This window comes from Pinus tabuliformis, chromosome 8, assembly GCF_031772625.1.
Source record: "Pinus tabuliformis cultivar Carrire ecotype Pingquan chromosome 8, CPIR1, whole genome shotgun sequence".
NCBI lineage: Eukaryota > Viridiplantae > Streptophyta > Pinopsida > Pinales > Pinaceae > Pinus > Pinus tabuliformis.
In genome coordinates, this window is record NC_142294.1 from 431,309,235 (window position 1) to 431,324,475 (window position 15,241).

The 15,241-nt window shown below is 37.0% G+C and overlaps 1 protein-coding gene across 1 annotated transcript; it reads left to right on the forward strand.

The window, feature by feature from the left end:
* The first annotated feature begins 10,080 nt into the window (after nucleotides 1-10,080).
* Nucleotides 10,081-10,656, forward strand: LOC149235890 (uncharacterized). Its single transcript, XM_089368699.1, has one exon. The coding sequence runs from the start codon at nucleotides 10,081-10,083 to the stop codon at nucleotides 10,654-10,656; it is 576 nt and encodes a 191-aa protein (XP_089224825.1).
* The last annotated feature ends 4,585 nt before the right edge of the window (nucleotides 10,657-15,241 follow it).

Genomic DNA, 15,241 nt, shown 5'->3' on the forward strand with positions numbered 1-15,241 from the left:
AATAGGATTACATAATGTAATGGAAAATATTATGAAAAAATAGAAAAATATCGTTATATTTTTTCCATTTAAAAAGTTATTTTAGTTTTGTTATATATATATATATATATATATATAATTTTTAATTTAAAATATGTAAAGTAAGTTTATTGGATATATAGTGGAGCATTTAATGGTGTTAAAATAATGGGTTCTAAATTTTGTGAGAAAAATATAATCAAATCTAATCATGTTAAAGGTTGGTGTGCCCTCTAAGTTGGGTGTGATTTTGATGGTTTAGATGTAATTGGTGTAGGAATTTACAGGGTAAGTTCCTCAGACAGAACACCAAAGGACACCGCTCACAAATAGATCATAGATTAATACACCAGTATTGTTGATGTGATTAAAACCTTCAAAGAGGGAAATAGTCCACGGCCTGAGCCAAGGCGGCCACTTCAGGCAATTTATTAATAAAAGAATGAAAATTTACATAAGTTTTTCTCATGAACGGTTAACCTACAAATGACCTTCCATGCTCTTTAAATAGAGATCATGGACCAATCGGGTGTTAAGCCATGGATCAAGTGTTGGTAATACGGAGGAGAGACTGAACGGTCGGATCACTTCATGTCTAGAACATGTGGTGACCTTCAGAGTGTAAGTTACAAAAGTACATAGTAAAGAAACACACTTTACCTAACTCTACGCTAGACCAAGTTATACTTCACTATTTCGTATGTGTCGGAATATCCTAACAATTGAGTCACTAGTGAAAAGTTAAGCGAGCAATCATCTCAAGACTCACACAACTTAACGAACAAAAAATAATTAAAATATGTAAATTAAAATGATTTCAAAATTGTATAATTAAAAGGACAAATAAATAAACTTGAGTGAAAAAAAGTGTCAAAACACTTGAGTTGCCTATGTTATGATTTGTGCTTTTATACTATTTTTATAGGTACATAATATTTTATGGTTATTTTTTTAGTTTAATAAATTTAGAAGTAATCCAAAATAAAATTATAAAATTTTTAGTTGCTTTATTTAAAATTAGAAAACAAAAATTGTAATATTTAGAGTAAGTAGTTTGTGTATATAGAATTTGGTTTCTTAAATAATTAGGGTAGCTAGTAAATGTTGATAAGCTACAATTCATGTTAAACAAAAAAAGACTTACTTCATCATATATATCAAGTTGCTGTAATTAAAAAAAATCATAAAAGTTAACTTTTAAAATAATAATAATTATTATTAATGATAAAAATAATTAATATATATTAAACAAAACATTATTCTTAACGATGATCTCTAAATAAACTTTGTTATAATAACATTGCGCAATACCATGGCTTATCAATACCACATACCCAAAAAACAATAACTCATGTCATATAAAACTTGTTGATGTGATTTTTTTTAAATATATAATTTAATTAAACGGGAAAATGACATAACTACTTCGCAAATAAATCTTAATCTTTGAGTTCTATAACCACTTAGAATATTCTATGGATCCCTACCATCACCTAATAATTATTGATAATTAAATTAAAATTCTCAAAGCCCTATTCTAAAATAGATATGCCTACACCATCACACGTAATGGTAGGGCACCTTAATCACTACCAATTGAGTAAAATTATTCTATGGGAAAAATTGCATAGAAAATTATAACCTATATTGGTCAATGCTAAATTAATAGTGATCAATAGGCAAATCCAATCATGTAGTCTTACTTTTGCAGGAACTAAGCGATAAATAGGCAAATCCAATCATGTAGTCTTACTTTTGCAAGAACTAAGAAATTGAGATGTGAAGTGGATAAGTCCCGCCCAGCATTTCAAACTATGAGTCCCGCCCAAAATTTTTGAAAATTTTGAAATTAAATGTCTGCCCTTTGCTGTTGGTTCAGGGTAGTGGCTAAGCTATGGTTCATCAAACGCAAGAAGTAGAGCAATGATGAAGGTCGCAAGATCTATAACCCGAATCTGTCTATTCCCTCCACCAGCAGAAGCGTATTGACAGAGCAAGCCTTAGCTCCCTGACGCTTCCAGCCCCGAGTTACGACCGAAGATTTCTCAGGGAGACATGGAAATTATAACGAGGATCTGTGTCACATACCCCGGTAACCTCGCATGTAAAAGCAGGGAGTTAGAATTTTTTTATACAAATTACCCACAAGTAATTATCCAATTCACAACTCCACAATTCATCATTAACCATTAGATATAATGTTCATTAGTACATCAAGTAAATTGCAAATAAAAGACTGTAAGTTGCATAACCATTAACCACCATTAACCACCACTGTGGTAGTGTAATAACATAAACTGTCTCATGAATCCTTGCATCCATTTCATGATTTCCTTCACCATATTAATTAATCTCATACTTGGACATTATGGTTATGCCATCAAATAAAGAACCATCAACATCCAGGATTCATCATCATCAAACTGACACAAAAGGCAATCATACCATTGAACACCAATATACCCTGGAAACCCCGTAGGGTGAAAACTAGCAAATGTTTAATCTCTTTATTAAATGCTCGTGAGGGTTTTTACCCCTCACTCAATGGCTTATAAGGGATTCCATCCCTTAACCATTGTTATAAAAGTATTACAATGAATTATCATTAAGTTGTCACATAACTAGCTAAAAGCTAATACAATTTCCATGTAATCTTTTACTTACATACCGCCACATACAACATTCCTTGTGGCATGATTGTTCTAGCAATGTACGATCCTACAACTCAAACTCATCTGCATGGACCATTAATCCTTTTCCTGCCACAAGGTTAAACATCACTTTCCTTTGGCACCATCCGCCATCGTTTCCTGTCAATGTAGTCGTCAACAAGCTTGGCAACAAGATTAGATACCATATCAATCAATCAATAAGCAACCTCTAAAAGAGATCCTTTAACATCTACTCATATGCATGAGCAAGCATATACTATTTAACTAGTACGTATACTCAAGTAAATATTGTTTTACCTCCTCAATGTTTATTCACACTAATGCATAATTCTCTTTAAGAGATCTAACTCTTTAGTTCTACTAACATGTATAACACAAACATTATATCTTCATACATGTAATAAACTGATGTTTCTATGCTTAAGCACATATGTTCTTTTCACATAGTTATTTTTCGAGAACTCAACATAGTTTCTCTATCATACAAAGAACATAATTCTTATATCACAATGACTATTCCTTGTGCATAAATTAGCTTACTAATGTATAGCCCTTCTTTAATATATGCAACACATATTCCCTTCACTAGATTACTACCATCATTTCATGTAACAAATCTCATACTTCTTTCTTAAAGGAAGTCATTATAACTCCATTTCTTTATCTTCCTATAAGTAAGATCCTCATGCTTTCTCTTTCAAGAAAATATTGGGAATACCCATCTTTATGCATAAAACCAAGAAACAATAACACTGTTAACTTACCCTTTTTATGCACCAGACTAGAAATCGACCCAACTCATCTAGCAAGACATTCTTTTCAAGAGATTAATATTTCCAAGAAAGTTAACATAATCACTTTCTCTACGTACACACAAAATCATACTTCCACAGTCACAATAGCTACCCTTATGTGCATGCAACATGTGTTTTTCCTAACACAATTACTTTTACTTCAATGCACATAATCTTTTCATGAAACAAGTATGGATTCTCACTATAATATGAACACTATTCATATGTCTTTTAAGGAAAGAACCTCTATTTTGTTTCCAAGAAGACTCTCATAAAAGCCTTCATCTTCATACATGAAGTATGCACTCTTTTCCCGAAAAGAAACTATAGAAATGAATATCTATGTGCCTAGAAACACATCATTAGCTATTTCTTTCATGCATGTAATGCATAATCATTTCACAAGAAACTTAGAGATTAGCTAGTATCACAATGCAATAGCATATATCCCTTTTCAAGAAACCTTTATTAAATAAAAATACATATCTTAATTCAAGGAAAACTTGGCCACTTTTCACACTATGTCCTCAGGACGTTTATATGCTTCACCTTCTTTTCTCAAGAAGATATTTGGGCTATATTTAGGAAGGATTTTATTCCAAGAAAATGACAAGAGACAAGCATTTCTCACACAAGACTCGCATGTAGTCTTTCTAAGAAGAACTACCTATTTTCTTTACCAAGAAAACATAATCAATCTTTAACTGCATGCATTAACATATTTTATTTACCAAGAAACATATAAAATAATCATCTTTTACTGCATGCATTAAAATATTTTTCTTTACCAAGAAAATGTATAAAATATTCAATTTTTAACTGCATGAATTAACATGTTTTCTTTACCAAGAAAACATATAAAATAATCATTCTTTTGCTGCATGCACTAAAATTCTTTCTTTACCATAAAATATTAAATCTTTTACTGCATGCATTCCAATTCTTTCGAAAAGACACATATCTCTGCAATATTTTAATGCATAAGAACTTGGCAATATCTTGCAATACTTTATGCTCAAAAATATGGAATTTACTGTAAAGAACATGAACATTTACTGGCTATATCTTTCTTTGCAAGATATTAACTTACATTTTTCGGCTGTACCTCCCACAAGCTATCCAAAATGCGGACAGACCAACGGGAAATCCACAGACCTTGTGAACAGAAAACACTATGAAAAATACCTGGTATCACGTCTTGCCTGTTGTCTTTGCTATCCAAAACAAAACATTATGCAAGAAAAGCCAACCAACCGCCAATGTTTATCTACGGCAGACAGTCATCGATAACCTCAGTATCCAAAGCTTCGCACATTGATACAAACACTGTTGATCTTGCAGGAGGGATTAGAGCGGTGGTATAAGACGCGGAGCACTGATAACAACGTGGATGCAGAGAAGAGAAATCATGGAGTCTTAGATTGCATCGTGAAACTAATATTCCCTCTTTCTCTACTCATCCCTATTTTTCCTTCCACCAGAAGTCCTGCATAATATCAAGAACTAAAAACCGCCCCTGAGCCCCCCCAGATTGTCGTTCCCCTCTTGTTTTCATCCCCATTCTGTTTTACGAATATCAAGAATTGGTTTTCATAACTGATTCGTAACTTAAAATTACTTTTACGTGGGGTTAATTACGATAGGGATATTACAATCTGGCTGTGGAATTCTGGGAAAAGGGACGGGTAAGGAGTGGGGCGGTGTGTTTGGAATGGTGTCGTTCCGTGGAATTATAGGCTGCAGTGGAGGTGGAATTTTTAGGGATTACGTGTCATTAAGTTCTGAGAAGTTGGACACATCTCACTGGGCATGAACTCTTATTTAAATCATGTTTTAGGAAGCCACCGATTCTAACCCTTATTAACTCTTGTAGCAAAGATAAAAATCAGTAGACTCCTTAACATTAAAGAATGGTATATTTTTGTGGTCGATTAATATCAAGCGTGTCGTTTGAATTGGAAATAGGATCTCCGGCCATCAAAGTTTCCGTGTAAAATTGTACAGCTGTAATGTATTCGTTTTGGAAGTTTCTTAGAATTTTTTAAGGTTTTTTTGCCATATTTTTCAAGGGATTTAAATTCTAGAGAATATTATAAAATGCGCAAAGCCATAATCTTTGTACAAGTTTATTGCAAAAACTAGAAGCGAGTAAGCCCAGTGATGTGTTTACAATATGAGCCCAAATATGTTATTTATGTCAATATGAGCCATTTTATTTCAATTATAAAGTATTTTATTTTCGTTTAGTGTAACTCATTGACCTGCCAGTAGGTTTTTCAAGGTGTTGAATATATTTATGTATTCAAAAGTGCAATTTTTAAAACAAATAATCTCAATTTTCTTTAAAATTATATTGTTGGATTATGGTTATTAGTTAGACTACATTTTTTATTTTTGCATGATTTTCATATCAAGCTTTAGAAATCACTACACAAATATCTAAAATTCATGCATGAATATTGCAACCATATCCATATATTGTGTAAAGGTTGCAATAAAACCTTCAAGTTATGGTTCAATCAAATGTTTGAATTTTTTTTTTTATAATATTGAGAAATAAATATTTATTAAATTCAAAGTTAAATATTATAAGTTGCATCGTTTAATACTAAAATAAAAGTGGGAAACACAAGATGGTTAAAAGAATTAACAAAACAACAAACATAATAATATATTTACAACACATTTAAGAAGATTATTTGATGTTGTTGTTTAATTTTCTTAGGCATGTGATTCTTAAGGTAACCTTCTTTTGTTTTCTTGACATAATATGTCACATAGTAGTGCATATTAATGTTGGCAATTAGGGTCAAAGTGATGACTTTGATATTGTTTTGATTATATATTATGTAACTTTTAATGTAGCATGAAGTATTATATTATGATATAATTAGGGGTATTAATTAAATGTATATGAAAGTAATTCCGCAAATAAATTTATTGGTCTATCCATCTCAACACCATGTCAAACCACATATTGGAATTGTGCCTATTTTAAAAGGTTTCTCGGGAGAATCATAAATCCTAAACCTAACCATAACTCTTCATTATATTCATGATTGAAAAAAGGAGAGTGGGTTCACTTCTTTGGTATCATTTATGTTTCACATATTGAGTAATGCAAGAAGAGTGATATAATAGGTAGAGGAGGAAAGGTTACCTATGGGAGATTGTAGCATATTATAGTTCAACAAATCCATGGTATTTGGATTGCTCTATATTTTTAACTTTATTAGTGTCACAACCCCATGGGCTCCACACGGTTACATAGTATGCTTAGTGCATTGTGTTCCCTTGAGTGTGCAACACTAACATGTTTCACAACTGCCTAATGTAACATAATGTTAGTCCACCTAGAATATGCCTGACAATATATTACTCTTGTTAACTTCTATATTATTATATTGCAAAATCACCAATACAGAACATTAATCATATGGTTACATCTACCACATAGCATGATTTAAATTGCAACATTAAACCAACCACATAAATCATATATATGCACACAAATCATATAGGGGAAAGGTCTTCTAACATTCTCTTTATATAAAAATCACAAGTTTTCAATGCTCGAGACAATGGCTCTGTCCTCATACAAATGCAATGTCAAAACTAAAAAACATAAGCCAGAAATCCCTTCACTTGAATTACCACCCTACTTAGGTGCCCTCTACTCAACCACACCCCATTTTGGTTTGTCTTCCTTAGCTCACTCAAGGGTCTATATTCCTAATGCATACTCACCCGAGCTTCCTTCTTCATCCTCAACTTCGAATTTTTCTTTGCACTCCTTCTTCATCTCTCTTCATGACTTGTGACTTTCGAGTTGTGTCCTCCATCATATGCTCTCTTGCATATTTATATGACCTCAGTTTGGTTCACTTGAGCCTACAACCCTTCACCTTCAATTAGGTCTTTGTTGAAGAACATAGGGCAATTAGTGATAATAGGATTCTTCTAGACTTGATAACAATTTGTGAAACACCTTCTTTTTTTTTTCCAGTTCTTCTTCTTAGCTTGATCTTCTTCTTATTATTAGTGTATGTGTGTTTACTTCATCAAACTGCTACTAAAACACAAGAAATAAGAACACAAGATATTGGCTCTCTGTTATGAAAAAACCTCTCTCTCTTAGAGAGGAAAACCCTTCCGTAAATTTCTCTTATTGAAGCGTCTATTGATCAATACCAAACCCTAGACCCTTGACAAGAATATCCTCCAAGCACAAGTCAAGTCTTTGTCCTTCTTTTTTCGGCACTTCATCCTCCTTCTTCTAGCACTTCATTCTTCTTTCTCCAACACTTCGTTCTTCTACCGACAGCTAATAACCAAGACTACTATTAGTTGTCAGTAGAAGAACGAAGTGTTGGAGAAAGAAGAATGAAGTGCTAGAAGAAGGAGGACGAAGTGCTGGAAAAGGAAGGACAAAGACTTGACTTGTGCTTGGAGGATATTCTTGTCAAGGGTCTAGGGTTTGGTATTGATCAATAGAAGCTTCAATAAGAGAAATTTACGAAAGGGTTTTCCTCTCTAAGAGAGAGAGGTGTTTCGGAGGGGAGTTGGTGGAGAATGGAGGGAGGAAAGGCGATGGGAGACTAGGGTTAGGGTTTGGGATCAGACGACCCCTAGCGGACCTGCTCCTGGTCAGGGTGTAGGGGATCCCGTACCCACCTGCAGAAACACAGACCAATACGACGACAGATTAACTAAGGGAAGAAGGCTCTGAGAACAGACTAGTCTGGGAGGAAAATGACAGAGGCGAGCGGGGGGGGGGGAGAGATCCCCTCCTACAAGGATATTGCAGCAGGAGAATCAAGCCGAAACAGAGCAAACGGTGGATCTGGGAATCGCAGCAAGGACGCGCCGGTTATGGGAGTGGTATGGCAAGTTAGGACGGGGAACAAATGTCTACTGCGGGAAACAAAAAAACCCAGGTTTGTCATTCCAAATAACAAATTGAAGGAGTACAGAGGATATATGAAAGACCATGCACTCATCTGCAAGTTTGTAGGAACATGGCCGTCTGAGAAAGATCTGACGAAATGGATACAACAGAGGTGGAAGCCCAAAGGGCATATAGATCTGAAATTAGGGGTAAAAGGTTTCTTCACAGTAATATTTGCAAACCTAGAGGATAAGGAGAGGATCTTTGAAGAGGGTCCATACTTCTTCAATAACGCAGGGCTCTTCATGAGGCAATGGGAAGAATGCTATAATCCAGACAGAGAAAAAATTCTAGCAGCACCAGTGTGGGTCAGATTATTTGGGCTCCCGATAGAGTTCTGGGATCCAGAGATTCTAGAAGGAATTGGGAACTCAATCGGGACCTTTGTGAAGGTAGCAGAGACTACCAAGAGAGGCAGATATACATCATATGCCAGAATTTGTGTCTACATGAACATCACAGAACCGCTGCCGGATCATATTGAAATAGAATATCATGACGAGGTCTGGCAACAGCCTGTCGATTACGAACACATTCCTTTCAGATGTAGACGGTGCCATGAGTATGGCCATCTGTTCAAATACTGCCCGATGAATGAAATTGATACACCAACAGATCAGGGGGGTGGAAAGGGAAGTACAGATCAGGAGAGGAGGACTCACGAAGGAAATAGGGGAGGGTTTACAGAAGTACTGAGAAGAAGAAGACCCCAAAAAGGAAAAACCAAACTAAACCCCTCTCACCCAGAAAGCACTCAGAAAAGCCAGAACTAATTTGAGGTTCTACGGGAATTAGAAATGGAGGCGGAAGGTGAGGAGGGGGAAGATGAAATAGGGGAGAACCAGAAGGAAAATAAGGAGCCAAATAATATGGAATTGGAAAAAGAGGGGGAGAAGGGAGATCAGCTTCAAGAACAGATACAAATGGAAATAGACCCTCAACAGGAACAAGAAGGAGAAGAGGAACAGGTCATGAGGAAACTTATACAGGAATGGAAGCACCTGGATGAAAGGTTCATACTAGATGACCAGAAACAACTCTATAAAGATATGTTCCAAAGATACAAAGAAAAACGAGGGACAATGATAACAAAGCATCCATAGCAACTTGGAACAAAAGGAAATCAAAACACAGAATTAAGAGCTATAGGGAAGGGAGGAAGGAAAAGAGGAAGGAGATATATGAGTGAGACCATCCAAATGGTAGGAGACATGTTGGTGAATTCAGGAAGAGTAGTGCCATTGTCGGATGTTTTTCAACAACCCCTCAAATTATTGAAATGATCATCACAACCTAGAATATTAGAGGGTTGAACAGCAAGGGAAAACAAAGATATCTGAAAGAGAGACTCGAAAGAGATAAACCAAATATAATGCTAATCCAAGAAACAAAATTACGAGAAAGAAAACTTAAAGAAGTGATGAGAAATTTCAAGCCGCATTATGAGATCATTGGTCAAGATGCGGCAGGTAGCGCAGGAGGAATAGCCATCCTCTGGAACCCAGAGGAAGTGCAATTTGAATACTGGATCAGTATACCTCGCATCCTCTCAGGAAGATTCAGAATTATAGGTTCTCAAGAATGGATCCTCTTATCCAATATATATGGACCCCATATATAGAGTGATCGTAGGATCTTCCTTCAGAATATGGCAGTTATGCGGTCCTTGCATCCAACCTCTCCTTGGATAGTAGGAGGAGATTTCAATTTGATTAAATCAATTAATGAAAAAAAGGGCGGGCTCAGAAGAACGGAGGCAGACATGGAAGCCTTTAGAGATTGGATAGCAGAACAAAGGCTGGTAGATATACAGACAACAAACGGGATCTACACATGGAACAACAGAAGGGGAGGTAGACACCAGATCGCTTCCAGATTAGATAGATTCCTAATGTCAGAACAGATTATAAATTGGGATATTTTCATTGAAGCAACGATTCTTCCAGGTATGGGATCGGACCACTGGCCGATCAAAGTAGAACTTGACATTAAGGCCAGTCCCAAGAGAAAGCCCTTTAGGTTCGAAGCCTTCTGGCTAAGGGACAAAAATTTCATGAAGAAAGTAGAAGATTGGTGGAAGCAAAGTCGACAGAAAGGAAGAAACAGAATTCAGACATTTCAACTGAAATTAAAAGAACTGAAAGAAAACATCAAGAAATGGAATAAAGAGGAATTCGGACACATACTCAAAGATCAACAACTTCTAGAACAGAAGATGAAGTGAATCCAACAAGAAATCATTATTGCAGGTAGAAGTGATGACCTAGCTAGAGAGGAAGGGATCCTGATAGGACAAATGGAAGAAATACGGAAACAAGAAGAGATCTTGTGGAGGCAAAAATCCAGAGTAAATTGGTTAAGAGAAGGGGAGAGGAATACAAAGTTCTTCCACCAAGCAATGATCCAGAGAAGACAGAGAAATAGAATCTTTTCTATAAAAGATGAAGCAGGGACACAAGTTACACAGCATGAGGAAATAGAACAAGTCTTGGTGAATCATTTCAAAGAACTCCTCACGGAACCCAATGTAGACCGAGGAGAAGCTATTGAAAGAATATGCAAAGAGATCCCAAGTAGGATTACTAGAGACCAAAACCTAGCCCTGATGAGGGTTGCCACCTTGGAGGAGGTACGAGAGGTAGTAAAAGGGATGAAAAAGAATAAAGCCCCGGGCCCTGACAGATTCACAGCGGAATTCTATCAAACAGGATGGGATTTCTTAGGCCAAGACATCTTGGACGTGGTGGAAGAATCAAGAAGAAACCAGAAGGTAAGTGCAGGCTTAAACTCAACCCTCTTTTCTCTGCTTCCTAAAGAAACTAAGTCTGAAGTTACCTAGGGCTTTAGACCCATTGCCCTTTGTAATGTTATATATAAGATAATAGCTACTTTAATGGCTAAAAGACTCGAGCCTATTTTATCTAGTATTATCTCCCCGGAACAAACAGGTTTTGTTGAGGGCCGGCAAATCCTGGATGGACTGGTGGTCTCCCAAGAAGTGGTGCATTCTCTGAAAGTAAAAAAGGAAGCAGGTATGATGATTAAACTTGACCTCTCCAAAGCGTATGACTGGCTGAATTGGAATTATCTAAAAGAAGTTTTAAGGGCCTTTGGTTTTTGCGATAGATTGATTGAATGGATCTCTACTATGATTTCCTCAGCCAATTTCTCCATCCTTGTGAATGGAACCCCCTCCCAGCCATTTAAAGCGACCAGAGGACTCCGACAGGGCGATCCATTGTCCCCTTTCCTGTTCATCATAGCTGTAGAAGGCTTAGGAAGATACATCATAAAAGAAGTAAGAGAAAGAAAGCTTAAAGGAATCCAAATATGGGGCAACAACCTTCCTATTACTCACCAGCAATTCGTAGATGACATTATGTTGTTTTGTACTGTGTCCCTCAGAGAAGCTCGCAAAATTAAAGAAATTCTTGAACTTTTTATGACAGCTTCAGGCACGCAAATTAACAAGGACAAGTCCTGCACTTATTTTTTCAACACTACTGGAAATATCAATTTTTTTTTAACAAGAATACTTGGATTTCGAGCAGGAGAACTCCCAACAAGATATCTAGGAACGCCGTTAGCCTTGAATCCTCTAAGGTTGTCGAATTGGCAACAAACCATTGAGAAAATTGCTAGAAAACTAGCCAACTGGTCTTTTAGAACTTTGAATTTTGCTGGCAGAGCTGTTTTAGTTAAGGCAATCCTTCAATCGATCCCTATGTACCAACTATCGGCAATGGCGGCCCCTAAAGGAGCGTGTGCAAAGTTGGTAGAGATTTTTAAAAAATTTATTTGGGGAGGACTGAAGGATCAAAGAAAATGGTCTCTAGTTTCCTGGAAGGACTTGGTGAAAAGCAAGACTGAGGGAGGGTTAGGCCTTAGAGATCCTTACATGCTGAATCAAGTTATGGGTGCTAAACTTTGGTGGCGCTGGATGAATGGAGGAAACGACCTATGGAAAAGAATATGGACAAAAAATATATAATATGCCAACAAAACCAGAGGAGATCTTAAGAATAAGTGATACCCCGAAAGGGTCGACAATTTGGAATCTAGCCAGTCAAAACAAAGAAATAATAACTAAACATGCTTTTTGGGAAATTAGGGATGGCAGCTCTACCAAGTTTTGGGAGGAAGCCTGGCAGCAAAGAGAAAGACTGAACAGACTTCAAGCTTTAAGGGATATATGTCAAAAGGCAGCTGAGGATGGCATGAATCTTGTAAGGGACTTTTGGAAGGAGGGGAGTCAAGATGAAGTATGGAGAATCTGGAAGAGTCCTGAAGAATGGATGGATCAAGTGGACGGAGAACAAAGAGAGTTATATCAAAAGGAAATGCAGACAAGGAGAATACCTATAAGATTAGGACCTGATATACTGAGATGGGGTCACACAATAAAAGTAAATTTCACAATTAAAGAGGCATATCATCTCTTAACTCCTAGAGAACCAGAGGATACGACATTCAATTGGAAACAAATATGGACTAGTAATTGGTGGCCAAAAGTGGCCCACTTCCTATGGCTGGTAAGCAAAGGTCATATCCTGACCTAGGACCAACTCCAAAAGCGAGGCATACATGGCCCCCCCAGATGTAATCTCTGCAAACAAGAACAGGAAACGCAGGAACACCTCCTGAACTCATGTAAAGGAGCTCAGCAACAATGGGAAGAGGTTAGGAAACTTTTTGGAAGGACTCACAGGGATCAACAGAGCATTAAAAACACAATTAAAATATGGGGAGGTGGCCAATTCAATAGCCCGGTGGTAAGACGAGCCTGGAGTCTAGCAGTAGGGATGAATATGTGGATGATCTGGAAAGAAAGAAATAGAAGAACCTTTCAAAATAAAGAGATGACAAAAGACCAAATCTGGGGAAAAACCTTGAGTCATATTCGTGAGACCATCCTCGCGGATACCTGGAACGTAGAAGACTGGGAAACGACGCCGGAAGAAGATTAGATTTTAAGGAAGCTAAACCTGCATCAAGGGATGGTGGCTCCACAGATGTGGAAAAAACCCAATATGGGATATAACAGTACCATGCACTTCTCTCGCCCCTCGGATGGATTCATAAAGTTAAATTTCGATGGAGCATCCAAAGGAAATCCAGGCCCGACAAGGATAGGGGGCCTCTTTCGGGATGATCAAGGCAGAACAAAATGGATTTACTCAGACAATGGTGGCATCATGAGCAACAATGAAGCTGAATTGATGGCAGTACGTCAAGGACTGAAGATAGCAATCAGAAATGGATACAATAACCTGGAAGTGGAAGGGGACTCCCAAATGGTCATACACGTAATAAAAAAACTTAATAATGGGACCTCATGGGACAAAGTTACGCAGAGTTGGAGAACGACCAGCCTAATCCAAGAGTTGGAAACAATCCTAAAAAGATTCGAATATATGATCATTAAGCATGTCAGAAGAGAGGGTAACAGAGCAGCGGATTTTCTTGCAAACTGGGGATGCCAGGAACAAGGAAGGAAACTGGATAACATATGGACTCTACATTCAGAGGACTTAGAATTAGAGCCGCTGAGAATGATTTTAAACAATGATAATCATGAAGACACGACTCAAACACATTAGAGACAAATGGCCCCCGATCGGGATGTGGAGAAAAGTAGGTGAGGGCGGCAGGCGGAATTATGATCATGGCAGGATAGGGGGGCTAATCCATACGTACGACACTATCCTTCCAGCCAGAGCAATGAACTGCATGTTAGCGCACTTCTCAAAAAACTGGAGTGGGGGAGGTGGAATGAAAAGGATTAGCAGTAGTGGCGACGGTAGTGGAAGAAGGAGAGGGACAGATGTAGTGTATTATATGAAGGTGGCGAAGTTTAGAAGGAAGGGTAAACCACGCTGGGAGGAAGAGGAGCAGGGCACAGCGCAAACAGAAGGAACTTCCAAGGAGATTAGCGATTCCGGGTATGTTAACTCTGAGACCCCTTCAATCCTTATCTCTGTAATGATTAGTATAATGGATAAATTTAATACTTTTGAAGCCTCTGAGGAAGAAAAGGGTTGGCGTGAAGTCGCTCTTCACTTAGCTATGCATTGTGAGGGGGAATTGGGTCAGAATCAGGGAAGGATTCTTGATGGGTGGAGGAATTGTTGCCATGAGAATAGTCCGGGAAGAAACTTGGGGGGCTATATCAACCAACCCACTGCAAAGGAAAAGTGGGAGTCTGTAGGGAGCGAGACGAACACCCTGTACCTAGCCCAGCAATTGATCCGAATGACTGAAGGCCTTCTCAAATTCTTGCATCCCGAAAACAATAAGCATTGCAACACCCAAACAAATGGCGGTGACTTACTCTAAATATTACAATTTTTGTTTTCTAATTTTAAATAAAGCAACTAAAAATTTTATAATTTTATTTTGGATTACTTCTAAATTTATTAAACTAAAAAAATAACCATAAAATATTATGTACCTATAAAAATAGTATAAAAGCACAAATCATAACATAGGCAACTCGACTGTTTTGACACTTTTTTTCACTCAAGTTTATTTATTTGTCCTTTTAATTATACAATTTTGAAATCATTTTAATTTACATATTTTAATTATTTTTTGTTTGTTAAGTTGTGTGAGTCTTGAGATGATTGCTTGCTTAACTTTTCACTAGTGACTCAATTGTTAGGATATTCCGACACATACGAAATAGTGAAGTATAACTTGGTCTAGCGTAGAGTTAGGTAAAGTGTGTTTCTTTACTATGTACTTTTGTAACTTACAATCTGAAGGTCACCATATGTTCTAGACATGAAGTGATCCGACCGTTCATTCTC

Excerpts from the sequence above, each read along its gene's own strand:
- LOC149235890 (XM_089368699.1), top strand. The coding sequence starts at position 10,081 with ATGGCAGTTATGCGGTCCTTGCATCCAACCTCTCCTTGGATAGTAGGA.